Raw genomic sequence first — 27037 nt, forward strand, 5'->3', positions numbered from 1 at the left:
ATGGATTTGTATTTTTCAGTGTGATTTTCTCTATTTAAAAACTTTGTTAACCATCGTCTTCCACCTTAGGTGATCACCAGGTTCCTCCAACCATGCCCCCCCTCCTGTACCTCGTTGCAGTGGCAGCAGCTATCATCCTGCTGATTCTGGTGCTGGGTGTGTTGGCTGCCAAGCGCAAACGCAAACATGGGACTTTATGGCTACCCGATGGCTTCTTGGCAAAGAAGGACAGCAAACGCAGAGAGCCAGTTGGGCAGGATGATTTTGGCATGAAGTATGTAAATTAAATTCCACAGTGATCTCAAGATACATGCTGCCTTTAAGTTCCCCTGGGAAGTTTCTACTTAATGAGCGCTGAAGTTTTAATTATGATGTGTTGTGCGTTGAAGTGAATAAAATGGAAGTGTTGGGCAATTTCTTTCTTTATCACTAACTAATGCAACAAATTGAACAACAAATGATGCGCATTAGGTGTGTAATTGATGCTTTATCTGTGTAGATTTTATCATTCTCGTGCTGCCACAGAGAATGATGGGAAATGTAGTTTTGTCACACAAGCCTGTTGCCTCATAAACCAGCTAATTCAGTTATATTTTCTATAAAGCTATACTGGAATTCTTCATCAGTGTGTTAATATTAGGCAGTGTCCCTTTTCAGGTGGCATCTCTAATTATTTCCTTTTCTTTCGCTCCCTCCTCCACCCTTTTTTAGGAACATGCAGAAGCCACAGGATGTAGGAATGATGGATGGCTGTTCCACCCACCACTGGTCAGAGGAAGATCACCTACCTAAGAAACCCAGGGTAAAAGACAGTACCTCCACTACCCTGAAGATGACAGTATCAAATCTCTTTATGTTTGATCAATCTGAATGCATCCATCCCACCCCACAGATGGAAGATAAGCCATTGCTTTCTGTTGGTGTGGATGGAGGAGTGGACCGGAGAGAGTGGACCTTGCAGCATCACAAAGCTGCTGACATCACACTCACTCCCCCTCAGGCGGACATAGACATGGACAGCCTTGATGTCAATGTTAAAGGACCAGGTGAATTCACTGAGACCACATTTACACATCCATTACGCATACACGTGCTCAGCAGTATATACAGTTGTTAACAGGGTGAAAGGATCACTCATATCACATTCTTAGGTAGTTTAAAACGCATGTGATCACATTTGTAGTGTAAACGTCAATCTACTCTGCAATTAGCAAAAAAAGTCAGCATTTGCTCTATATCTCATAGATGGTTTCACTCCTCTCATGCTGGCATCTCTTCGGAGTGGCACCAGCCCCGATTGTGGCAGCATGCTGGCCGAGGAGGAGGAGGAAAGTGGCGCAGATGAGCCTGGCACAAATGTCATCACTGACCTCATTGGACAAGGTGCGTCACTCAATGCCCAGACGGACCGCACCGGAGAGACCGCCCTTCACCTCGCTGCACGATATGCCCGCGCAGATGCTGCCAAGAGACTGCTGGATGCTGGTACTGATGCGAATGCTCATGATAAAATGGGCCGCACGCCTCTACATGCGGCCGTGGCAGCAGACGCCCAAGGAGTCTTCCAGGTGATGTGCTTCCTTTCATCTGCCTGCTAAGGTTATGCTGCCATCCATTCAAGTCGGTTGTGGGATATTCCTACTTGATATCTCTGATCTCCGACCATAAATGCATTCCATTGACCGATATTCAGAAGATGACGTTTAAGGAAACAAAACGGCAATGCTCCAGTTAGCTTAGCAGGGGTTCGACTGTTACCAGAGATGTCTCCTAGCAACCCAACAGATAAACAATGCTGAAGCATTAATGTTAATATTAATATTAATGCTTCATATTAATTCATATTTAATAAATATTTATATTTAATAAAAGTGAATGTTTATCACTTTTTATATCTGTTGAAGATTTCCGTAAGAGTTTCCGTAAGTTGGAATCCGACTTCAACTGGTGTTGCATTGCACTTTTCCTAGTAGGAAGTCGTAAAATCTGACTTTCCGAGTTGAATGGATCCCAGCATTAATTTCACACACAATAGCAGGGCTCCGAAGGTCTTGAAAAACTGTAAATATCAGGGAATTTTTCAATTGTGATATCCAGGCCTGGAAAAGTCTATAGTGACTCAAAGACCACAGATCTGTCTTCATTTCTTTTCTCAAGTCGCAGATTTGTCTGCATATATTTTCCATCCCACTGAATTACATCTTGCTCATGTTCACCTTTTAGCATGGCCCGGCATCATCCCTTTCTTTCGGACAAGTCCTCTGTTACACGCTGTTCAGTCCCTTTTCTTTTCTTTTTTTGACGGTTAAAGGTTTTATGACTTCTTGTTTTTGTACTGTCACTTTTATTTAGAAAGATTACGAGATATTTGAATGAATATTAATTCAAATCTCAATTAATCTCTCTGAATATAGGGAGCTAAAAGTTGTCAAGTCTGGTAACCCTGTGAATAGACATTACTAAGCTGTGTTTAGGTTCATCTTTAGTTTAGGTCTTACTAATACCAATTGATCATTGGAATATGATGCTTTTGGGCTATTATTGGTTATTGGTTGTAGAAACAAATGTACATTTAGATCTACTGCTTACATAACATTACTCAGACTGTATATTTGTCCATGTGTTAGCATGCCACTCATTACTGTTACGTATTTTGTAATAGATTCTTATCCGTAACCGTGCCACGGATCTTGATGCCCGAATGAATGATGGCACCACACCACTAATCCTGGCAGCCAGACTGGCAGTGGAGGGCATGGTGGAGGAACTGGTTCATTGCCATGCAGATGTCAATGCTGTGGATGACCATGGTGATATGAACAAACACATTAACATGAAATTACAACATTATGAAATGTGAAGAATTACTACGTTTTGTTTACATGACAAAAGAATGGTAAGGTAATAATTTCTACAAATAAATATTATGCCTAATTTAATCTTGTTTTTTTGTGTCTTATAATTACTCAGGTAAGTCGGCTTTGCACTGGGCCGCTGCTGTCAATAATGTGGAAGCCACACTGGTGCTGCTTAAGAACGGAGCAAATCGAGACATGCAGGACAACAAAGTAAGAGCACGTACTCTCATGTGTCTGTTTGTTTATTTATTAATGTTATGTTATGTTTTGTTTTGGTTTTTTTTCTCTTGAGTCAGACACTTTAAATATGTTTGTTCTGCGTTGTAGGAGGAGACTCCCTTGTTTCTGGCTGCAAGGGAGGGCAGTTTTGAAGCAGCTCAAGTTCTGCTAGATCACTATTCAAACCGTGACATCACCGACCACCTTGACCGCCTGCCACGTGACACAGCCCAAGAAAGGATGCACCATGACATTGTGCGTCTGCTGGATCAGTACAACCTGGTGCACAGCCCACACTCTGGGCCCAACCACATGGGCAATGGTGGAGGGCACTCCTCTATGGTCTGTGGGGCCAATGGGACAGGATTTATCGGCATGCGTCCAGGACCGCAGGGAAAAAAGAATCGTCGAGGAGGAGGGAAAGTAGGCAGTGCTGCGGCCGGGACAGCCAAAGACCTGAAAGACATGAAAGCCAAAAGGCGAAAGAAGCCTGCTGGAGGAGAGGGCCCAGCTGTAGTGGCAGTGGGTGGAGTTAATGGAGGTAATGTCACGAAAGCAGCCGGAGGTCTCTCTGAGAGCTCAGTCACCATGTCACCTGTCGATTCTCTGGAGTCTCCACACTCATATGCTGGAGAGGCTGTGACCCCCTCCACTGTGGCAAACTCTCCTCCTTTGCTGGGCAGCCCATCTGCACGGCCCATGCTGCCCCCTGTCAGCCACATGCTGGGCCAGCAGCAGAGCTGGGTGGGTCTGTCCAAACACAGTTACAATAGCCACATATTTGGCCTGATGCCCCCCAGCCAGATGAGCACAGGCCACACGAGCATGCAGCAGCACCACAGCCCTGGCATGCTCACCCCGATGAATGTCACCATGAGCCGTGAACAGCTCCCACCCATTGTCACCTTCCAGATGATGGCAACAGGCAGCGGGCAGAGCCTCCTCAAGCAGGCACAACAGGGGCAGCTGCAGGCACAGGGGCAGATGCAGGCACAGGGGCAGAACCACGGGCAGGCACATGCCCAACAAGGCCAGCATCTGCACTGCAACCAGAGCATGATGTACCCCATGCCTGATGTGGGGATGCAACATGGCCTGTCGCACACCCTTCAGCACCCCCATGGTCACAACCACACCCTCCCTCACGGGCATGGGCTGGCAGAGGGGCAGGCACGGCAGTTGGCATCCTATCAGCCACGCCAGAGCCCAGTTGATAAATATCCCACCCCACCATCCCAGCACAGCTACGCCACTGCTGGCTCCGACGGAACCACCCCAGGTCACCCAGCACACCCTACCAGCGAACACCCCTACCTTACCCCTTCGCCCGAATCACCCGACCCCTGGTCCTCCTCATCCCCCCACTCCAACTCAGACTGGTCTGATGTCACCACAAGCCCCACCCCTTTAGGAAACCCCCATACACTGCCTCCTTCCTGTCACAAACACATTCCTGAACAGGCCCAACTTCAGCCCCAGTCGCAGTCTGCGCAGCCATCGCAGTCCCAGCAGTCGCAACGCAGCAGTGTGTATGCGTAGGAACATGGACCTCAGTAGTGAACTCTAACCTTTTTTTAACCGAGTTTAGTTGCATGGAATGGCCATTTTGGTGTCTCTCTCCAGCTGTCAATGGAGTTACCAACTATCACTCTGTCAAATGGTCTTCCTCTCTTTTTCTCTGCTCTTCATGTCATTGTTATGCTCTGCATGTTTACTGTGGTATTTTATATTAGAAATTTCAGCTAGCACAAATATTTTACCACCCAGGAGCCCCTTTGTTTGAAATCGCAGTTGGATTGGACTCAACTGACAATTCTTGTTCTTTAAGCAGATAAAAAACTTTAGGATGTTTTTGAAACAAATCCAAGAGCCATCTACAATCTGAGGCACTGTCACCTATGAACGATCGCACTGCCAAGCTAAGGCGTCTCATCTGTGGTTAATGTCCCTGGTGCGGGGAGGTTTGTAATTTTTAATCCCTTTTGAAGGATATTTTCTCATTTAATCTGCAGTCTCTTTTTTGATATATATATATATATATATATATATATATATATATATATATATATATATATATATATATATGTATATACTTTTTTGTTTTTGTTAAAGCCAGATATGCTTAGTTTGGTACTGATCTTGATTGATAATTTAATCTGTTTTTTCATGTAATGGGTCACCTTTTCATCAGTTTTCCCTTAGATTATCTGCCTTGTAGTTTTGTATTAATTGAATGTTTCTTTAATGAATTGGTGGAACCTTTGATTTTTAGATTGGTTGCATGAATGTGGACTATAGGAGGTCCACATTCATGCCCACATACATCTCAATCATGTGTGGTTCAGAGTTAAACTGTGGTGTAAATAGTTGTCCTTAAAATGTTACATTTGTTATGTATTTCAATGTATTCTGTTACGATTAATCCTCTGCCTTGCCAATGTTTAAAATAGGTAAAAGGAGGTGTGTAAATAAGAATGGGTTCCATTTTGTTTCTTTTGAAATGGTATGCAGTATTCTGTGGCCGCACAAACATGACCGATGCAGGTTTGGAGAGCAATTCCAGCAGCCACCGTCAAGCTAGATTAGTCGTCAGGGAAAGGAAAGAAAGGTTAAGGTTAGACAAATATTATCAGTGCCTTTTACAATGTACTTGTAACCATTGTTACAATTTTATTTGTTTTGTTTTGGCTTTTAGTGTTATATTAATATTCTGAGCAATTTAACTTGTTCCGAAGTTACCTTTTGTGTTCTGATTTACATGACTTAAATACTTGTCATGTCTTTTCTTTATCTTAATTACAATCAGCATGTTTGTGCAACCGTTCGAATCACTTGGTAATTTACAAATCATTCTTTATTCAGTTTAAATGTTGTACTGTTTCGCTGTTTTTTGTTTTCAAGCAAAGCTTTATAAAACTGATTAGTACAATCACACTTTTCTATGTTTTGCACAATAAAGCCCCTGGGTCTCCTAAACACCAAATAAGCACTCAAAATAGTGTTTCGAAATCTATTCATACATTAGACAAAGCAGTGACAAAATACTGTTTAACGTCTTATGAACTGCCGATATGTTGTATTTGTTCTAATAGGTGGATATGTGATATTGTTTGCTCCAGGTCAATATTATGAGTGTTCATTAAACTCACTTCTGCAAACAGAAAGATTTTTTTTTGTAATATGATCTCCATACAACGTATATGTTTTCTGAAAAAATTGGCGTCAGTATATGTGGCTTTACATATCATTGTACGACGCTCAAAAAAATTAGTTATATGTTCTCAAATGGTCCCTCCTGTAGCACTTATGACCATAACTTCAACAGTACAACCTTTTAGTGTTCTGAAATCTGAGTGATTTAATGGGTGTTAGTCAACCAAATGAAGATCAAAAGAGGCTCTAGGAGCATTGCATTTTCACCCAATTTTATGCAAACTATTTTTTGTAGGTGCTGTATATAAATTTGTTATTGTTAATTTTTTATGCTGATTGTACCTTCTTAACCTGTTCACCAAATATATGCATACAATATGCTAGAATGAAGTAATTGTTTCGTCTTAGTGTTTTGTAGTTGAAAATGTATGAATTAAAAAACAAAAGCCTGTGTATTGGAAATAAACCAAGCAAGTTTATTACAATAGAGGTGAAACACAAATAAAGGAAAAGCTTTACAAATTAATGTGGCTAAATGTCCCTTTCCGCAGCTTACACACTGACAAAAAGGTTTGCTTAATTAAACATCCCATCCTTTAACATTCACTTTCCACAATTGGTAACCCTGAACTGTAGCAGAACCTGAAGTCCTAGTGTCAGGGGCAGACTGGCAAGAGAAGAGATTTTACATAGAAACTGGCCCAAAAGTTGTTGGGTGGGGGAGTTAGTGCCTTTGTCTTGATATCAAATCATTTCAATTTATATCTCTAAGTAGGAAAATATTTGGGTCTTTCATACATTCACAGTATGCCCACCTCTTCAGACACTACTACACCACTGGTGCCTATTAAATGCCCTATAGCTTTATATGAAAGCATTCCCCATGCATATTTTATTTTGTTCATTATTTATTACAATCAATGACAATGACTGTGACTTTTCCTACTCACATTTTCCAGGATCGTCATGGTTTTTGGCCATTTGTCCTGGAAATATTAAATTCCATTCCCTGGACGCAAAATGTCCCGGAATTTTAATATTTTCCAGACGAGTTCACACATATGAAACTTTGTTTATAAGCACGCTATGCAAGGAGGAGAATCAAATGCAGTCTTACATGAATCATAAGAAAGTCTGATTAATTTTAGTGAACTGGTTTGTTTGGATGATTGAGTTTGAGATTTTTCACTCAATGAGCAGTCCTTTAAATTTTAGTCTACTTACTATAATGCTTGTTCTATAATAATACTATATATATATATATATATATATATATATATATATATATATATATATAAATACCTTTTTTTGGACATGTTTTCAAGATATATTTTTGTTTCTTCTGGAAAACATGTCAAAAAAAGGTAAGTCCTTTTTTTTGTGATCTTTAACTAAATTAAATAAGTAAAAATTAAAATATCTAAATAAATAAATAAAATTATTTAATTTTGTTAATGATTACGCAGTTAAATTTGATGGACTTTTGTTATGAAATTGAAAAGTGTAAATCTTGAAATGCATATTGTTAATCTTGAAAATATTTTTTGAGTAAATGTTTATGTAGGCTACATTTATTTGATTTCATCTGGTTTAAATGTACAAATATTTTTTAAACTTTATACATAACTTTATAGGCCTGCTTTATACACATGTATACATTTTAAAACATTTAAATATTCAGTGTGAACCCTAAACTCAAGAAAACTGCTTAGAGCCAGAATATGGAAATAATATGTTAAACCTGCACACACACACACACACACTCACACAAACTTGTTTTTATATCATTGTGGGGACTCTCCATAGACTTCCATGCATTTTATGGATTTTATACAGATCTAACAATAATTTATATCCCCTAATCCTAAACCTAACCTTCACAGAAACCTTTTTACATTTTCAAAAAAACATCATTTAGCATGTTTAATAAGCCATTTCCCCCATGGGGACCGCTGGATGGGCCCCAAAAGGTAGGTGATCTCAGGTTTTACTATCCTTGTGGGGACATTTGGTCCCCACAGTGTAGTATAAACATGTACACACACATACACAAATGACACAATTTTTTTACACATTTCAATTTCATAACAAAAATGCATCAAATCAACTTTAACACAATAAAATATTTATTTTAAAAAAAAAATTTATTTAATTTTGTTTAAAATTACACAATTCATTTTGATAGTTTTGTTGTTAAATTGAAATGTGTATCTTGAAAATAGGCACACACACACCCACACACACAAAAGATTGAGTGTATTGATGTCATTATTTGATTGAATTATATGCTATATATGCGACAAATTCCAAATCAAACAATGATTTAATCAGTCTAATCAGTTATAAATAATATGTTTTAATTCTTGTATGAGGGCCAGCATTGCATCCCGGGATTTTACAGGACTAAAAGTAATAGTGGCATCAAAATGTTTTTATTTAAAAAAAAAACTAAATCATAACATTTTATTTAACTGCTTTACAACTTTACAACTGCTCCCATTCTGTACCCGCACTTCACCTTTTGCAAAGAGAAGGGCATTATTTTGAAGGTCTGTTTATTTTTGTATATGTAACCCATTACTGTTTGATCACATACTGAGGGGCCATTCAGACCGAACGCGTTTTTGCGCTTAAAGGCTAAACGCAGCGCAACGCATACAACAGAAAGCAGGTGTCTCGAGACGCGTTTTTAACAGTTGAAGTTATTTTTACTTGACACGAGGCGCTCCTGCATGAGACACTGAAAACAACAGTTGGACGCGGTGCAACGGTCAAAGACGTCCGTCAAGCGCATATTTACATGAAAAACAAAAAACGAAGAAACAAAGAAAAAGGAGCGCAGACGTAAACAAGAACAAGTTCGGTATGAACGGCACCTAATGTATCCAACGTCGTTCCACCCGCCAGCCAATAGGTGGCGACAACGGGGAGCGAAACATCAAGATACTAGGAAGTACTGAAAGACTCTTGAGATTCAGATGAAGGTTTTGTGCACCTTGCTTGAAAGTTTGGCTTTAATATGTTATGAAAGAAGAAATCCGCCATGAGATCGACATGTAGCCGGTGATAATTCGTGATGGAGATTCATAACTCCGTCAGACTTCTCTAACTAACAGCTTAGCTGCAGTAGCTCTCTGTCGTTAACTGTCAAAATAAGACTACTTAACTCTATAACTCACAGTCTGTCGAAGAACTCAGATTTATTTTCCTGGAACTCATCTGCAAGGATGGATATTTGAATTTTATGGCCAGAAGTTTGCTTTCAAACTCGTCTTTAAAAACTACTGAAACTTCTCTTCCGGATCTCTGAGAGGGTAACTGTTTTGTTTAAAATGGCAAACTTTATAATTGGGATCATATTCAAATGTTAAACCTTCTGTCTTCTCAAGTCGTTTGTATTTTGTGGGAAAATATTACAATTCAGTCAGCCATTTCCACATGTAAATGCGGAAATACTCGCTAATCTGCAATTGACTTTATTTACTTGAAAAGTTGATTAACATTTTACACGTTCATCTATCATAGAAATGATTTTACATGCATTTAAACTTGAGATCATTGTATTTCTTCTTCTGTTAAATCCTCTGTCGTAAATAAAGTAACTGCAGGGTTAATGTTTGATTTCTTTGTCAAGTAAACTAGATCTAGTGTGTGGACATAAGCCCTGGTCACGTCATCAGTGTTGTTTATGTCCATTAATATTTACAGAGCAGCATGTCTGTCAGACCCAGCTGGGACAACATTGTCTTTCAACATCTGTCTGTTCTATGCACCTTTCTCTTTCATGTCACCCCAGCCTGTCCTGGTCTCCTCCTGAGAGGCTGTTACCATGGCATCGGCCAATCTGAAGTACCTTTCTCTGGGGGTTCTAGTGTTCCAGACCACCTCCCTGGTGCTGACCATGCGGTACTCGCGTACCCTACAGGGCGATGGGCCGCGTTACCTGGCATCCTCTGCTGTGGTGGTGGCCGAACTTCTTAAGATTCTCACATGCGTGGGGCTTGTCTTCAAGGATAACAGTAAATTTCCTTTCAACAAAGCTATTCGCCCATGTCAGCCCTCAAATGATACATTGGTCTCTTAGGTTTAAAACTTATTTGTGGTGTAATATAATGACCAGCCTCATAGCAATCTTCTCTGGTTTCTTGGAACTGTTTTGATACCTTTTCTAAGAAAAGTTTTCTTTAAAGCACCACAATATCTCAGGAATGTAGCCTGATCAGACCTGTTAGAAAATCACTCACCACTTTCCGTGGGTGACTGTGGATGGTAATGAATGCAGTGTGAAATTAAACGTAACATCTCTGTGTATTTAAAGCCTGCATTCATCAGGCTGAGATGTAGATGTGTGAGACATGGACTTATTGTATTTGCATTAGTTTGCATTGTCTCAAGACATCTGAGTTACATCAGGGATTGTCTCTTTTAGCCAGATTTTTGACTTGGGTGTAAAATCCAGTTGCAGCTTATTCTGGCCAAGAAAAACCCACTTAGATTGGACAATACTGTAAAACAACTGACTACAGTTTGTTGTGGTTTTATGTGCCGTTTAGAGTCAGGTTTGAAGTAGATTATAACACAATTATAGGTTGAATTAAAATATTAATTCAGATTATGGTGTGGGAGTGTCCATGGAAAGCAAGTAAAGAAAACACAGAAGTAAATAACAAAAAAGGTGTTTAGTCTTTGTGATGCGAATGTCCATCTCAAAGTTATATGTTCTGATTATTTTACAGACACAAAAAAAGTTGTATATGCAGTTCTGCTTGTGAATATCTTGTTTGCTTGCTACTAAGTGCCTTAAAACTCTGAATACGTATCTGTCAATATTTGATACCACTAACTTGGAAAACTTTGGCAAAGCCAGTGATTAGTTCTTTCTCACAAGCACTCATAATATCAACCTGGTACTTTTTCAAGCACAATTTTTCAAAGTTTCCTGGCAGTCCTTTTGCATTCGTGCAATCTGATTGAGCTTGCAATTTTCACATGTGATTTCCAGCTTTGTTTGCAATATGCGCCAGATGGTCAGTGAACAGACTGTGAGGCTGAAACTACATCAGGAAGGAATTTCTGTAAATGTGCTTCATTATTGCGGGGTAACTGCTTTGTCTGTGTGGAGCAGGTTACAGTTGCAGAGCGCTTAGCAGCATTCTGAGGCAGGAGATTCTTCACAAGCCTATAGAGATGTTGAAGCTGGCAATTCCTTCAGGAATGTACACGCTGCAGAATAACCTGCTCTACCTAGCACTATCTAACCTTGATGCTGCTACATACCAAGTGAGTCAGTCTTCATTCATCCATCCATTTGTTGATCTAAACCATCCGTCTATGGATCCTTATGTCTGTACATCTATTTATAGATCTACACAACACATCCATCCATCCATCAATCCATTTATATATCTATACCATCCATCCATCCATTTATAGGTCTACACCATTTATCCATCCTTTTATAGATCTACATCATTCATCCATCCATTTAAATATCTACACCCATCCATCCATCCATAATAAAAGAGTAGTACAGCAGCTATGATAATTAATTTTTAACCCAAGCTGAATTATTTTAGAAGGTTTATCTGTTTTTTGTACACTTGTAGGTGACATACCAGTTAAAGATCCTGACCACAGCTTTATTCTCAGTGTCCATGCTGGACCGTAGGCTTGGGGTGTACCAGTGGCTGTCTCTACTCATTCTAATGACTGGGGTTGCACTTGTACAGGTAAAGCTGGATGAAATGTCAAGTATTAGGCCAATAATAGACAGCATCACTTGAAATTAGATTTCCTGAAACTATACAAACATTTTTGCATTTATGCATTTTTATTTCATTTTGAAATTTTCCATTTTGATATTTTCCATTTCGATATATTATCAATAGAATTTGTGCTTGTTTGTGTGCACAGTGGCCAGCAGACTCCCCATCAGACCCTAAGAAAGAGCAGATGACTGCAGGCTCAGAGTTTGTGGGGTTGGTGGCTGTGTCGGTAGCCTGTTGCTCCAGTGGGTTTGCTGGAGTCTACTTTGAGAAGATCCTTAAAGAGACCAAACAGAGTGTTTGGGTCCGGAATATCCAACTGGGTCAGTATGTTTGTTACAAAAAGGCTTCTTCTAAATTTCATTATATCACTTTATTTTGGATTGCATTTTGAAGTGGAGCAGTTATTCTCATACCATAGAAGACTGTTGAATAATCTTGCTGTAAAGACTGCTTGTGGATTTTGCCTGTTAGAAATATTTTCTCATTAAATAATAATTATTTTGTACAAGAGGAGTTTTCAGACACTTGCATATGACAATCAATAAATTGCAGTTTTGCTCATTAAAGGCACAGATTTTGGATGGTGAAAAATAAGACATGGTAGAGGTTAAAGCCACGCTTTCAGTACACTACAGTCAGACTACCTGAATCAATGTGCTGCTCACACTACACAATAAGGTTTCTTGGTATCTGTCATCTTCTATTCGTAGCAGTGCACATACCACACAACAGATCCCAGACGAGGTGCACCAATTACAAGATCTTTGGCCAAGAGTCATCCCCGACCAACAGCGGAAAAAAAAGTTCTCACATAATTTCAGACGAAAAATTAGAGTGATCAAGGGATTTTTCCAGAGGGACATGATCAGCTCACTGTCAAAAATGTGTTTTCCGATTTTGTCTGAAAAACAAAAATATAAAACGAATAAATAAAGTATGGAAAAAATAATCATTGGGAAGATGTGGGCAGTCTTTGTCTGTTTTAGAGAAAAAGTTGGAGGTCAATAAAACATTGCACAATGTCAAGTATAGTGCTTGTACCAATTATTTATTTGGAAAAAATTTATCCTTGTTAGTTTATAACAATAAAACACAATAATGATCAAATTGTGGTTTCCATTCCTGTACAAAGATGCATGATATGATTGGCTGGAGCAATTTGCTGTTGTTGCTGCATCGCTCACACTTTAAGATTATGTGGCGAAAATATCAAACATCGCAGTGTCTGTGACAGATCAAGACAGGCTCAGATCATGTTGCTGAACTGCTCATACTCAACAAGCATCGGCCCACGTTCTGGGGGTTTTGTCACAGACCTTTGAAGTCTGTCCGCAACAGCAAAATCCAACCAAAAATTGTGTAGTGAGAGTGTGGCTTAATTCTTTTTCTCAAATCTAAACATGTTATTTAACCCATGGAGTGCAAATTAACACTCGAGTGCTTTGGTGAAAATGAAATGTTAACAACGACATTGAGTACCACGGCACGCACAAGATATTTTATGCTTTACTCCCGTATTCTTTCCTTAAGGAGTTTATTTGGATTCCAAGTACCTCAATTTATTAAGATAAATGTTCTGGTTTCATCATTTCAAACCAATATCTAGTTACAGGTCTTATTTCAAATAATTTCAAAATTGTCTTTTTTTTTTTTTTTTTTTTTTATAAACCTAGTGTCCTTGCACCAAATTGAAATACAAATCTCTCAGGTCACATTTTGAAGCTAAAGCCAGTTTTCAGTGTTTACATTCCTGCCATGTGGAGTGTCAGTGTTGAGTTTATTTTTAACTGGGAATGTGTGAATTGAGCGTCTGTAGTGATTCACCTCCTAATGTGAACTTCTGTTCATCATAATGAACTGAGCCAAAAAAAGCAACCCTGTTGTTCTATGAGAGCCAGCATAATTTTATTCTATCTGTAATAACACTGCACTCATGTCAAAGTCTATCAGAATTATTTAATTTAGGTTCTTGTTTTAATGGCATGAAGTTTTTCATTAATACCTTCCCTCAAGTAATTTATTAATTAAATTATCATAATTTTGATTGTTTATTTTTCTTATTTATTCTGACTTACAAAGATGTGTAAGTATATTTGTCTAAAAAAATAAAAAAAACAATTATGAAAGCTGCTCCTTTTATGATACTAAACATATCTTATGTACTCTGTATGACATGGTAGTAAAAGTTCCTCTGTGTCTCCTATTTGCAGGCATGTTTGGTCTGGTTTTCGGGATCTTTGGGATGTTGGCCTATGATGGTGCCAGAGTCCAAGAAAGTGGAATGTTTCAGGGCTACAACACTCTCACCTGGATTGTGGTTGCTCTTCAGGTGAGCCCAGACACTTTGCATTATATAAATGCCTTTGCACACCAAAGGCAATGCGATAATGTGAAACGAATCGTGGAAGAATGGCCCTTTCACATTAAAAGTGAGGTGAATGATTGCCTTAAACACATTCACACCTCTACAAAAGGTGTCGCTAATTGACCAGCAATTTTACCTTGGTATGGTAGGTGGCGCAAAGCAACTTTCAGCTGGTCTGCCCTTCGCCCATCACGGATGAGATGAAGAACTACTCTACAAGTTTGCAAAACAACCATGAAATCTCAATTCAAAAGACAAGCAAGAGATTTCTCTAACGAGCAGATCGAAAAAAACAAAACAGATTTCTCTACAAGCTGCAGCAGCGATGACAAGTTAATTGTTGATTTTCTCAGTAAGAAAGAAAACATTTGAGACACTTTCACAAACTATTTCAGTTCACCTGCTGGACAAGTTGATTGGCAGTATTATCATGTGCAGTATACACAGTCTGAGGGGTGATTAGAAAGAATTGAGTGTAAAAAAAAATAACAATAACGGTTAATACATGTTATCAATTGGAACAATACTGATTGTATCTTATTTCCATGTATATTTGCTCAAAACCCTGTATGTTACGATTAAAATGTACTGTGATGCAGCAATATCATTTACATGTTAAGAGAACCTACATGTGAAAAAACTTTCAGTTTTTAAGGCATTTGATGGAAGTGAAATACACATCCTCGCTGCTTGTTCAGGATTTCTTCCTCTAGTTATTTCAGCTTGGTCAAAACAGCTTTCTGTGCTTAAGCGCCACCAGTTGCGGTGGTTTTGGGAACTGCAGCAACTCCTCATACATGATCCAAAGGTCATATTTTATTGGTCAGGAAATTTAATCTCCGGGCGAAGAAAAAAGAATCAACACACAGTAAAAAAAAAAAAAAAAAAAATGCTTTGTCGGTGCATGAATGTTCACTCCAGGTGTAAATTGCTTCATTGTAATCCATTGTTTTTATTCAAAATGTTAATCGCAGCGAAAAATCTCAACTGAAATTTGCACTTAGTCTGCAAAGGCCTTTCACACAGCACATGTTTTTGCATCTGCGCTATTTTTTAATTGTTGGTCTATGTACACATGCATCAGATGGATGTGTACATAGTGGTTGCGTTGTTCTTACTGTCTCTCACCATGACCATCTTTGCATTTATTAGACACATGTAAAGTTACGGTGGTGGGATTGGGAAATGACCCACACATGACACCAAAATGATAGTAACAGATGAAGATAAATACTTTAATACAGATGAATAGTTGTTACAACTATTAAAAATGTGTTTCGAAAGCCCTGCGATTTGTTCTATTTAATTAAACCTGTGTTGCGCTTCTTTGAACACAAGAACGCATCCTGTATGTTTGCCACCTAATACTGGAAAACTTGTTTTTGTACTTCATGTGATTCAAAATTGATAATTGCTTCTTTATTAACAATTAAAGAGATGCCTGAATGAGAGCTGTTTACCTGAAATACATTAATGCGCAACAATATGAATAGATTTTTCTTTATCCTTCAGGCTCTTGGAGGGCTGGTTATAGCAGCTGTCATCAAGTATGCAGACAACATACTAAAAGGCTTTGCTACATCACTCTCAATTATCCTCTCCACATTAATTTCATATTTTTGGCTCGAGGACTTTGAGCCTACCAGGTACTGAGTTTTCTTTAGTGTGACTATACACTCATTTAGGATTTGTAGAGTTGAAATTCATTTGAATTCAATATAATGGAATGGAGTTGAACTGAAATGACCGTAAAAACACTTCTTTCTTTCCCATCCAGTGTGTTCTTCCTGGGCACTGTGTTCGTCATAGTGGCAACATTTCTCTATGGTTATGAGGGCAAGCCAGCTCCCAACCCAAGCAAAGCATGAAAGAGAGGGGATGAAAAAGGGATGCACAATGTAAAAGTGGAGCAGAACAAAAGGATGAAACAAGTGGAAGGACAGAGAAGAAGAGAGGAGGTATAGAGAGGTGTAAAATTTATTGATTCAAGGTTGGATCAGTAGGCTAGGCCACTGCTATGCAGTTCTGAGCTAAAGCACACTGGGTGAGATGCTCTGGGCCTGAAGGAGAGACCGATTATGCCTTTGAGTTTCAATAAAACTCTCTTTTAGAGTAAAAAGCATACTCTTATCAATGGGTGATGGATAAAACCCTTTCCAAACGTGCCATACTCTTTCAAATGTTTCTTGAAGAACTGAAAATGTTTTCTTTTTTTTTTGGACAATCAGGAATTAAACCTTTCTGAGAATTGTAGCACAGAACTCCATTCCATATCCATTCCGAAGAGTTTGGCTTTTCTCATTTGTCATGAATCGTTTGATGTATGTTCATTTCTGTCGGGTGATGGCTGCTTTCGGATCGCTACAGTGGCTCGCAGTAATTCACCACAAATGAAACTTGAATCTTGCAAAAACTTGTTTTGTGGAATTTAGGTTGCTGAAGGGCTTGACCCAAAAATTTATATCCTGTCATAATTCTTTACCCTTCATTTTCCAAACCTGTACGAATTTCCTCTGTGGAACACGATAGGAGATGTTAGGCAGAATGTTAGCCTCAGTCACCATTCACTTTCATTGGATCTACTTTTCCATATAATGAAAGTGAATGGTGACTGACACTAACATTCTGCCTAATGCGATGCGACAAATGCAAATCGCTTCCATTATAATCAATGATGCTGTCTACACTGGATGTGTCTGTCGTGTCTTGCTGACAGTAAATGGATACACTGTACTATTTTGCCAACAAGACAAATTTAACACATCCAGTTTAGACAGCCTCAGGGCATTGCGACATGACATCACTCACGTCCGTTGTAGATGGGAAGGAAGAAAGTCATACAGGTATGGAACAACATGGGGGTGAATAAATAATGACAGATTTTTCATTTTTGGGTTAGCTATCCCTTTAAGTCCCAAAAAGAAGCTTTTAATGTTATTTTTAATTGACTGGGTTGCTGGTTTAGTGTTGGTGCTGTAGAAATGGAGATAAATAATGGACCTTTTATGAATATCATGTAAACCTTTGATGTAATAACAATACTGATGATAGTAATGCTAGCCAGTCAGTTTGAGGAATTACTCCACTGTCGTGATTACAGATTATTTTACATATTACCTCTGTCACCAGGCAACTAAAAATACTTGAGTTACTCCATTATATATGCAAGGAAGTGCAGTTTTAGCTACTTTGCACAGTGTGTGAAACTATGTTAGTCACTGCTGAAGAGTAATATAATATAAAAAAGTTGTTTAATTATCAGTTTGTTTCAAACATTACACACTTTCACCAGGGTAGCACTAAACTTAAAGAGGCTTGGCTTTTTTCAAAAAAAAAAAGGTGTAATTACTGTAAAACAATGCATGCAATCACAGATTGAAAAAAACTGATTAAAAAGGCAAAAGGATTCTTCTGTTCCTACATACAGTTGGTTCAGCTTTCAAACCTATGTTTGTTTGATCAGTCATCAGTAATTCAAACCACACTGTGAACCTCAAAAACAATAAACTTCTACCATGACCTCTGAAGACCAGCAGCAGTAATGTTGTTATTGAAGTCAGTAAATCCCATATGGCACCATAAATTCAGTTTGTACGAACACAATGGCTTTAATGCTTGAGTGAAGTGATTTGATTATTTTTGATAATCAAGCAGTCACTCCTGCTTAAGTTGTGCTGGTTTAGGGGAATCGGGAGGATGGTACTTAGCAAGAAGAAAGGTGAGTGTTTGTTGTGCTTCTTTGTTTGGATGTGTGTGTTCATTTTCTCAGTAGAAAGGTTTGGATGGTTTGTGCCTCTCTAATGAGTTACTGAGTAGTGGTGGGAGTTAGTATTGGCAATACTTTTCAAATCTTTCCTTTCTCGTTCCCTCGCTCAAAGGTGAGCAGAAAAGCAAATTAGTAGACAGCTGCTGACATTTTAGAGGATAAAAATTTAAGCCACAGAAGTCCTCTGACTTCCAGGAACAAAACCACTGCAGCAGTATTCACAGTCCAGATTATGCTCAGTGGAATGAAAAAAATCTTGTCCATTTTGCCCTCATTGTCCCTGACTTTTTTCTCTTTATGTCTTTCTGCTTCATTCTTATACAAAGCTTCATATGAGAATGATTTAACCATAAACTTTGTTTAAATGTAAACTAATTGAGATAAAAGGCAATACTGAATTAAACTGTACACTTTTAAGTAACAAGACTGGGTCTGTTCCATTACCTAGTGAGCTACATCGCTGCCTCCTGCCTACTTAGGCAGCTGCCTTCTATGGCATCATCCTAACTGACATGGAGCCTTATAAGTGACCGATTTGAAGTGCTCTACATAGGCAGCAACTCCACACACCATACAGATAGAGTTTCACATGCACAGCACAGGGGAGACTGAACTTTCAATTGTTTTCAGTACAGGCGATGCAAGTGGAACAACGTAACACTTAAACAATGGCAAATATATAGTACACACACTTGGGTAAAATTATTATAGATACTTTTCAATATTGATTGGATTATGAGTATATTTATAACCAAAAAATTTATCTTGCCTCGTCTGCCATCTTGGACTTATTTTTCCACGAGCTCATAACAGTGCATTCTGAGAATGCCTTCCTGGGGAAGAATACTACCTTAGAATTTGGCAAGAAATTAGGTAATTTCAGAAGCAGCAGAATTAGGCTTTTGGATTAGCCTTTGCGCTGGAGCGTGCCTAGCTTTGTTTCCATCATCAAACTTTTGTGAAAATTTTGGGATTCTGCATAAAACATGCTTGATGAAAACACCAAGATGCGAATAATCTCTATAATGCGGAAAAAAACAACAATGTATGCTTGCCTGAACTGGATGTCTTTTTTTTAATCGATAAGAAGACATGCATAAACTATGATGGAAGCACATTTACAGAATAAATTCTTAGATATGCATAAAAAAAATCACATGACTTTGCCTCAAGTAGTGTGACTGAATAATTAACACACAACTGGACTAACCGAGAAGGATAAAGCTGCAGGCATTTTGATCCAAAAAGGAGCGGGAGTTCCAAACTTGAATTAAAGATATAGGAAGCCCCTAACCTAACCCTTTCTCTAACCTTAACCGTGAGTGGAAGTAATGCCCCCTTTTGGAGTTAGTGCAACCCCCTTTTGTAATAACCACGCCCTTTCTGGAGTAACTCCGCTCCCTTTTTGAGATTCTGCCCCCATTTGGAGGTCTCCGGCTTGCAGCCATACCTACTTGGACTAACCGGCAGACCAGTATCATCGGATAGCATCTCAAATGTTCCTCTGGTCATTCTGAAATGCCGGAGCCAAAGCCTGTCATCTAAATGACTGGCTACAATTACCTCCCAGAACTGCCTGACACACTTTCGTACCCAGATATAATGCATCTGCTGCAGATCCCAAGCAATCATGAGATTTATTATGAGGTTTAAATATGAGGCGTAATTTATTACATTAAACAAAATGTCCCCAGTGGCTACAACTTCTATTGTGTGCCAACTGGAAGTGACTATTTTGTTCTCTTGAACACAACACTGCTTTATATTGTTTTGCAATATTATTATTATTATTATTATTATTATTTTTTTTTTTTGCATAAATTACATTTGTTACTTGGATGGAAACATGACCATTTCTTAAGATGCTGCCAGTGAGGCAGCTCACGTGGTTTTAGAACAGACCATGTGTCTCAACAACGTGTACAGTTTGCTGCACTGCCTGTGCAAGACTGGCCCTATGAGTTGCCCATATATTGTATTTGTGCCAAAAACAGATGCCTCTTGTTTCACAAAAGGTTTTCTGACATTCTCTTTAAAGCTCTAGTTTGAACCACACTGGTCAAAGCTCTTATCAGATTAAATGCAGCATTAAATGCTGAATAGGCTGTGATATTCAATGTGCAGCTCAACAGGCCAGTGGACTGACCCTCCTTAAGATCTCTTCTTTTTTATTCTTGAGTCTAAAGAGGTTTTAAGGCAAAAGTTATAGAGTTTCTCCAGGACAATTTAGGAACCAAGTATCTCTTTGAAGGCAGCAGTGTGGATTTAAGGCAAATTGACTTGTGTGTCACTATTGATAAAAAAAATAAAAAAACTTGTGCATCTGGTTCACATTGTTTTCCCACACCTTGCTACTTAGAGGGAATCACCACCAATGGTGGCCCTCTCTTGGGCCTCCACATAAGTACTTGGGCATCATTAGCATTGGGTTTTCCTAGAGCGTTTGGTGGGATGGGCTCCATATTGGTCAGCATCTTGGGCTGGTCCTGGTGCAGCCGTCCAGTGAGTCTTGCTCTGGAGCCCAGTGGCTTGAAGGGGTCCACGGTGATGTCCACTCTCATCCTCCACTTTACTGTCTGCAGGAGGATCTTCTCCTGCGTGGCAGTGTTCAGAGCCACCAGCCAAGTTGTGAAGCTCTGGTCCCGTTTAATCCGTGTGAGCAAAGGCACATTGCTCTCACTCACTGGTACAGCCCAAGTTACGCTGGGATAGAAATTATCGTTCATGCTAATGGTGAAGCGTGACGGCTTGGATGTAGGGCCAGAGAGGGTTACTGTTTCCGTGGTGTTACCGTACCATGGGTAGCTCACGCCATCTGAGTCGCTGATGGCTTTGACCAGTCCTTCTCTTAACTCTGGCAGCTCCCAGCTTGACCTGTAAAGATTATTAAGTTAAGAGGTTAAACCACCTGCCTGCAAAGACACAGTTACATCGTTTAATATGGAAAAAACGGAAGAGGATGGCGATTCCAGTTGTCACATGATAACTAGGGTTAATGATGACATTCATTATCATGGTCTCAGCTGTCGGTGTAAAGTGACTCAGTGTGAGAGGACATTAATGTGCCTGGGTGTTGTTAGGTATGACCCCAGTGCTGGCATTTCATCTTTGGTATGACACCATCTGTCTCACAGACAACCCCACACAACCGCCCGCAAAGGCAGTAATGCACACCCCCACACACATGTCCACACCTCCACACAGACAGGCCCCCTAGGCAGCATCAGAAGTGCCCACATCACACGTCACAGGGTTTGTGGGTGGGTGTGAGAATCTCTCTCACTCTTTCACCCTCTATATCTTTGTTTGTAGATTAAGCATTAAATTCATTACTCTCTCTGTGTAGTAGAACCACGCTGATGTTTCATACAGTATAGCAGCTGTTCTGTTTTTGTTCTGACTCTCCTGTCTGATCTAGTGACAAGCTGTGAAACACATTTGTGGGAGTATAAATGAAAGAGATGTGACTGATGAAGGTGCAAACACTCCACCCCTCAGGCACTGAGCTGATGTATTCACTCAGTGAATATAAATTGCTTCTGCACCACAGAAATTGGCCTTTCACACAACATCCTGCCATTCCTGAGCCAAAAGGCACACACAAACTCAGATCTACTAACAACAGTGTAACAAATATTTGCATTTAAATGGCTACATTTCCATCATTTTTGACATTTTAATTTCACAAAAGATGGTTTTTGGTCGAGAAGAAGAGCATTGAAGGTATTAAAAGAACACTTATAGAAAAAAAAGTTTACTGTTTAGGGACCTTTACTGTACAAAAGGACCTTTTCTGTACCTCTAGTTAAAATGTATACCCAAAATTGTACACCAAGGCAGTGGTTCTCAACTGGTTTTGCTTCAGGACCCAGATTTTACATTGGAAATCAAGTGGCGACCCACCATAGTAAAAACGTAACCTGTATTTAATGTATCCTGGGTCGCATTTCCTTTTATCTTGCATAGTATTGTTCATGGTTTTCAAGTATAAGGGCATGCGTCAATGACATTATTTTTGTTGTTGACAAAAGCTACAGGAAGTTTTCCCCCCCTTTTAAAAAATAAAGAGCATATTTATTTAAATTAGCCCATTATTGTGCCATTTGTTTCCTAATTTCAAATATCATTCAAACAGAACATACATAATACACAGGAGGAAAGGCTCCTCATTGTCATGGTTAGGTCAATGTTCCTAGTCTACAATAATATATAATAATAATAATAAACTATAGTATATATGAAAAAATACTAGCCTAAACACATTGAAACTTTAACTACAACTGCAACAGCCACTGTTGATATAAAAATGATGTGTAATAGATTCTACCTATAGATTTATTTCATATGAAGCTATAACATTTTGTAAAAATATATCAGTTACTTTTACTCATGTAAAATCATAAAACAATTTTGTAAAGGTGATGCGTAATGAAAAAACATTTTTTTGCGCATAACACAGTGTTGCTCTTTTCCTCCTCGGTGCTGTTTGGCATGTCCGGGCTGCCTACTGTGTGAGAGGTTTGACTTGAGTTTCTAAATAACACTTTAAACTAGAAAAGTCTCACTAGAATTTAAATTGATCTCATCAGTTTTGATGTCTGTGCACCACAATATCGAGAGAAGCACGGTTGTTGCGTGAGTGCCAGAGAGCAGAGCAGATCATAAGCGCTAGCTGGTTCCTTTACACCTGCACGAAAGCTATAAATCGCACCTCGAAAATATCACAGTGCAGATGAAAAGCCTTTAGCTGTGAGATTATCATTAAATTTGTCTCGGCAGTCCTAAATAGGCTATCACTTGGGCAGCCGCCAAAAAATCTTCAGTGGAGAACCATGTCATTGTTCTTTCCCTGCTGTCTGAATAGACCTGCGTCACACTTTTAGGTCATGACCCACCAGTTGAGAAACACTGGATTAGACTCTCTGACTGATGGCCCTTTACGTAAGGGTGGTTTCGGCTCATGAATCTCACCTGTGATTGCCTGGATGGTCGCTCAATCAGCCCAAAGTAACAAAACGCAAAGAATACTGTATTCAAATCCACCATTTGGACTCGGTATGGGTTTAGCTTGGAAATGTGCGGTGGACAAAAATCACCTTTTTAAAGAGTGTGGGGGACATGTACCCCACGTCCCCCATGGCTGCTATGCCATGCCATCTAGTGGTTGAAATAATTATCACATTTAGTGAACTCGTAACACTGCGGTCTTGACTAAGACCATAAGCCGAGACCCAGATCCAGACCAAGACCAAGACCGCAAGATCAAGATTCCAACTCTGATTTAAACGTTTATAAACTGGCCCCATTCACTTCCATTCTAAGAGCCATTGTGGGGCCAAACCGTAAATGTTAAAATACTCACTGTTTTGGGGCCTGGGTAGCTCAGCGAGAATTGACGCTGACTACCACCCGTGGTGTCACGAGTTTGAATCCAGGGTGTGCTGAGTGACTCCAGCCAGGTCTCCAAAGCAACTAAATTGGCCCAGTTGCTAGGGAGGGTAGAGTCACATGGGGCAACCTCCTCGTGGTTGCGATTAGTGGTTCTCGCTCACAATGGGGTGCGTGGTAAGTTGTGCGTGGATCGCGGAGAATAGCATGAGCCTCCACGTGCTGTGAGTCTCCACGGTGTTATGCACAATGAGCCACGTCATTAGATGTGCAGATTGACGGTCTCAGAAGCGGAGGCAACTGAGACTTGTTCTCCGCCACCCGGATTGAGGTGAGTAACCGTGCCACCACGAGGACCTACTAAGTAGTGGGAATTGGGCATTCCAAATTGGGAGAAAAGGGGATATTTTTTTTAAAAATAAATACAAATAAAATACTCACTGTTTTGAAAGTATAGCCAGAAGACGTAAACTATATGAATGTTAACATGATTTTAGTGTGATAAATCGCTGACTAACCTTTTCTGTGTAAAGTTATAGTGTATCCAATTTCACAACTTCATTGTCATGACAATGTAAGGTACTAAACCCTAAAACGACCATAAAAATGATTATTTAAACAACTTTACAAAGTTTTAACAGATGAATTAATGTAAGTACTTTAAAAAAAAAATAAGCTCCTCATTTTAAACCATCCATTATAAGGGCATCCATTAAAATGATTTTTGCTGCTTTGCTTTTATTCTCGATGCTTTGCTATTTTTAAAGGATAGACGAGTCGAAATTATTTTTTTGTGGTAATTAACATTATAAACGCTGTCGATTGAGCTTAACTTGTATTGAACCCGAAATATTCTTTTAACTTGTATAGAACCCGGAACATTATTTTATACACTCGCCAGGCAGTAGATAAACTTACATGCCAAGGTCTCCATAAGTGTTGTAGAATTCCATCTGAGTGCACGCTTGGATCCATCCAACCACCCAAGTCTCGTTTCGAGGGATCGGTGGCATTACTATCCGGGCGGCGGCCTTGAAGTAAGGGGTTTTGTAGCGGAGCACTATGGGTGAATTCTCTTCAATCACTGTCGGGCAATGGTCAATCGTCGCTGAGACGTCGTAAACAACGATGTTCTCGCGTTTAATGCGGGGCTTGCAGGCGACGCTTTGAAGGCAGCCCATGGTTCGAAAAGGTCAGAATAACTACCCAAATATAGTCTGCTTTTATCTTCAAAAATAAATAAATAAAAAACGCATAAATCTAGGCTGATATCCACGCGCCTTAGGGAAACAGGCACCAAAAGCAGACTATGTGAATAATAATAATAATAATAATAATAATAAAAATAAAAAAATGAATAAATTAATTTGAATTAAGACAAACACCAAAGAACCGATTTTATCTCCCAAATCACGACCATTAACAAATGATCAACAGCTATCAAATCACTGTCTTCACAGGTTGCAAGACCTCCTACCATCTCTTGATCTTTACTGTAGGTTACCCATGCTTCTGATTGTCACTCTCTTTCGGAGTTAAGTGTTGACCCACCACCTTAATCTGATATCTTTCCTGTCAAATCCAAATGGGCTTTTGAAGCTCTTCGCCCTTTTATCCGTTTCTTTCTGGTCCGAGTTTTCATGTCACAACCGGAGACAGAGCAAAACAGTCAGGTGTGGCGGACCGCTCGCCTCGACAAGATGTGCTCGCGATTCTGCATTTTTCGGTTGATGTTTGTTCTTTCGCAAAAACCAACAGTCTTCAAGTATTTCATGATCTACGGCAAACGAGGAACCGCGAAAACAGTGTGTTACATTGTGGGATGCTGCTCTCGATCACATCATATTTGACGTTCCGTTATAGCGTATTCCTCTGTAAACATAGATAACCCACATAAGCCCGCGAGGCGTCTGAATGAGATTAGATGTACCCCTGAAGTCTGAATCTGAGCCCTGTCAAAATGACTGGTATTCGGCTTTTAAATAAACAGTTCCCGTCTCCGTTATTGGCGTGCACGCTGCTGTCGCTGTTCAGTTGCTGTGGTGCTGAATGAACGGTCAGAGGCGCTTGGGAGTAACAGAGCACGCTTTAGTCCTCCACACGTACACACGTTGATGAACTCTCAGTTAATCAGTTCCAGTAGGGGGAAAAAATAATGCAGTTTTGCGATGCTATCATTCAGTTATGCAATTATAAAATGCCACGTACTATTGTGACGAATTCTCTTGAGGTCTGGTTGGAAATGCAGTGAAAAGCAGGCTCAGACTATAACTTGAAATGAAACCTGTTGATTTTACTGGATATGCAGCACAACAATAGGCCTATATGTGTAATACTTATTCGTATTAACAGCGTATTAATGCAATATGTGAGATCATATGAAGAGGACTCTTCCTAATATATCAGGCTCATGAAAAATGAATAGCCTAGTATTTAACTGCGTTTCCCAAAATAAAATGGAATGTGATCTTTTCAGAGAGCGTGCTTCTGAGAAAATGTGTACTGTGTACTTTTTGTGTACTAAAAGAACTCTAAATATGACGAAACTTTTGATATTTCAAGAGATAGCCTACTATAGAATATTTAAATGGGAATTTCGCCGCTGACTTTAGGAGGTACATTTCCACTTGTCGAACTGAAAATAATATTTACCTTTCTGGAAGTATAATTCATATTTACTTCCCGTTAGATTTGATCGCAGTGCAGATTATACAGCACGAGAGACATGTTCCGCTTCTTAATTGATGGCTTTCCGTGTAACCATGACAACCGGCAGAGATGGGATGTCGTCACTAAGGACAAACTCGTGTCAAAATTATTCGTTTCTCTGTCAGGGAACATCACTTTGGAAAATAGCTGCTATCTTGAAGTTTGCGTGATGTCAGACGCTGATGATGGTGATTAGTGAATCCGAACCCACCCCGGAATAAAGTATAGACCTGACAGATGAAATGTGTACAGATGTGAGTGACATCAGGGAAGAATAATCGAGTATGCTGGATTAACGTGTTACTTTACACGTTCGTCTAAAACTAAACTAATGTAGAGAGACTCTGTTGCAAGAGACATGAATAAGACAGAGAGTGAGGTAAGAAAAAAGATTACTTTTAGAGATAAACCTATCTTCATAATAACTGAATATGAGTCATATTTGAGTTACAGTACATTTAAAAATGCCTCGCATCTATGAGTCACAAAGTCTGTTTTTTATTTTCAGAAAACCAAACGGCACACAGTTTTACAAATACAAAGCACACAAATTTTAGTTTTGCCATACACATCATATATATATAATTTTTTTTATTTTTTATTTTTTCAAGCTACGTGTATGGCAAAATTAAAATTTGTATATACACGTGTTTTTAACTATTTTTCTGCATCTGAAAAATCTGTTATCCAATTATTTAATATTGGTGTCCTTTTAAGTAGTTTTTTAAAATAATAATAATAATAAAAAAAATCTGTCAGCATGGTCTGCATTTAACAAAATATCCAGCAGGGGGAGATATTGTGGCACCAA

The 27037-nt window shown here is 39.2% G+C and overlaps 2 protein-coding genes and 1 pseudogene across 4 annotated transcripts; 2 read left to right on the forward strand and 1 right to left on the reverse strand.

The window, feature by feature from the left end:
• The window catches only part of LOC127415233 (neurogenic locus notch homolog protein 2-like), an 83569-nt pseudogene extending 76813 nt beyond the window's left edge, over nt 1-6756 (forward strand).
• Nucleotides 6757-9165: 2409 nt separating this feature from the next.
• On the forward strand, nt 9166-17898 carry LOC127415244 (UDP-N-acetylglucosamine transporter-like). Of its 3 annotated transcripts, XM_051653912.1 has the most exons (8): nt 9166-9544; nt 10027-10249; nt 11356-11510; nt 11837-11959; nt 12144-12318; nt 14209-14327; nt 15876-16009; nt 16141-17898. In XM_051653912.1, the coding sequence occupies exons 2-8, from the start codon at nt 10060-10062 to the stop codon at nt 16229-16231; spliced, it is 987 nt and encodes a 328-aa protein (XP_051509872.1). In that variant the 5' UTR covers nt 9166-9544; nt 10027-10059; the 3' UTR covers nt 16232-17898. The 3 variants fall into 3 exon arrangements, with proteins under 3 accessions (XP_051509872.1, XP_051509873.1, XP_051509874.1); XM_051653913.1 differs by lacking the exons at nt 15876-16009; nt 16141-17898 and adding an exon at nt 14513-15863; XM_051653914.1 differs by lacking the exons at nt 14209-14327; nt 15876-16009; nt 16141-17898 and adding an exon at nt 12709-13993.
• A 137-nt stretch (nt 17899-18035) lies between these two features.
• Nucleotides 18036-25527, reverse strand: LOC127415245 (protein FAM78B). The gene is made up of 2 exons (XM_051653915.1): nt 24436-25527; nt 18036-21003 (listed from the first exon to the last, which is right to left on the reverse strand). The coding sequence occupies exons 1-2, from the start codon at nt 24696-24698 to the stop codon at nt 20481-20483; spliced, it is 786 nt and encodes a 261-aa protein (XP_051509875.1). The 5' UTR covers nt 24699-25527; the 3' UTR covers nt 18036-20480.
• Nucleotides 25528-27037: the final 1510 nt, after the last annotated feature.

The sequence above is a fragment of the Myxocyprinus asiaticus genome, chromosome 24 (genome assembly GCF_019703515.2).
Source record: "Myxocyprinus asiaticus isolate MX2 ecotype Aquarium Trade chromosome 24, UBuf_Myxa_2, whole genome shotgun sequence".
Lineage (NCBI taxonomy): Eukaryota > Metazoa > Chordata > Actinopteri > Cypriniformes > Catostomidae > Myxocyprinus > Myxocyprinus asiaticus.

Coding starts and splice junctions, on each gene's coding strand:
- LOC127415244 (XM_051653912.1), top strand. CDS start 10,060: ATGGCATCGGCCAATCTGAAGTACCTTTCTCTGGGGGTTCTAGTGTTC. Junction 10,250..11,355: donor GCTTGTCTTCAAGGATAACA/GTAAATTTCCTT, acceptor TGTGTGGAGCAG/GTTACAGTTGCAGAGCGCTT. Junction 12,319..14,208: donor GGTCCGGAATATCCAACTGG/GTCAGTATGTTT, acceptor TCCTATTTGCAG/GCATGTTTGGTCTGGTTTTC.
- LOC127415245 (XM_051653915.1), bottom strand. CDS start 24,698: ATGGGCTGCCTTCAAAGCGTCGCCTGCAAGCCCCGCATTAAACGCGAG. Junction 21,004..24,435: donor ACTTATGGAGACCTTGGCAT/GTAAGTTTATCT, acceptor TAATCTTTACAG/GTCAAGCTGGGAGCTGCCAG.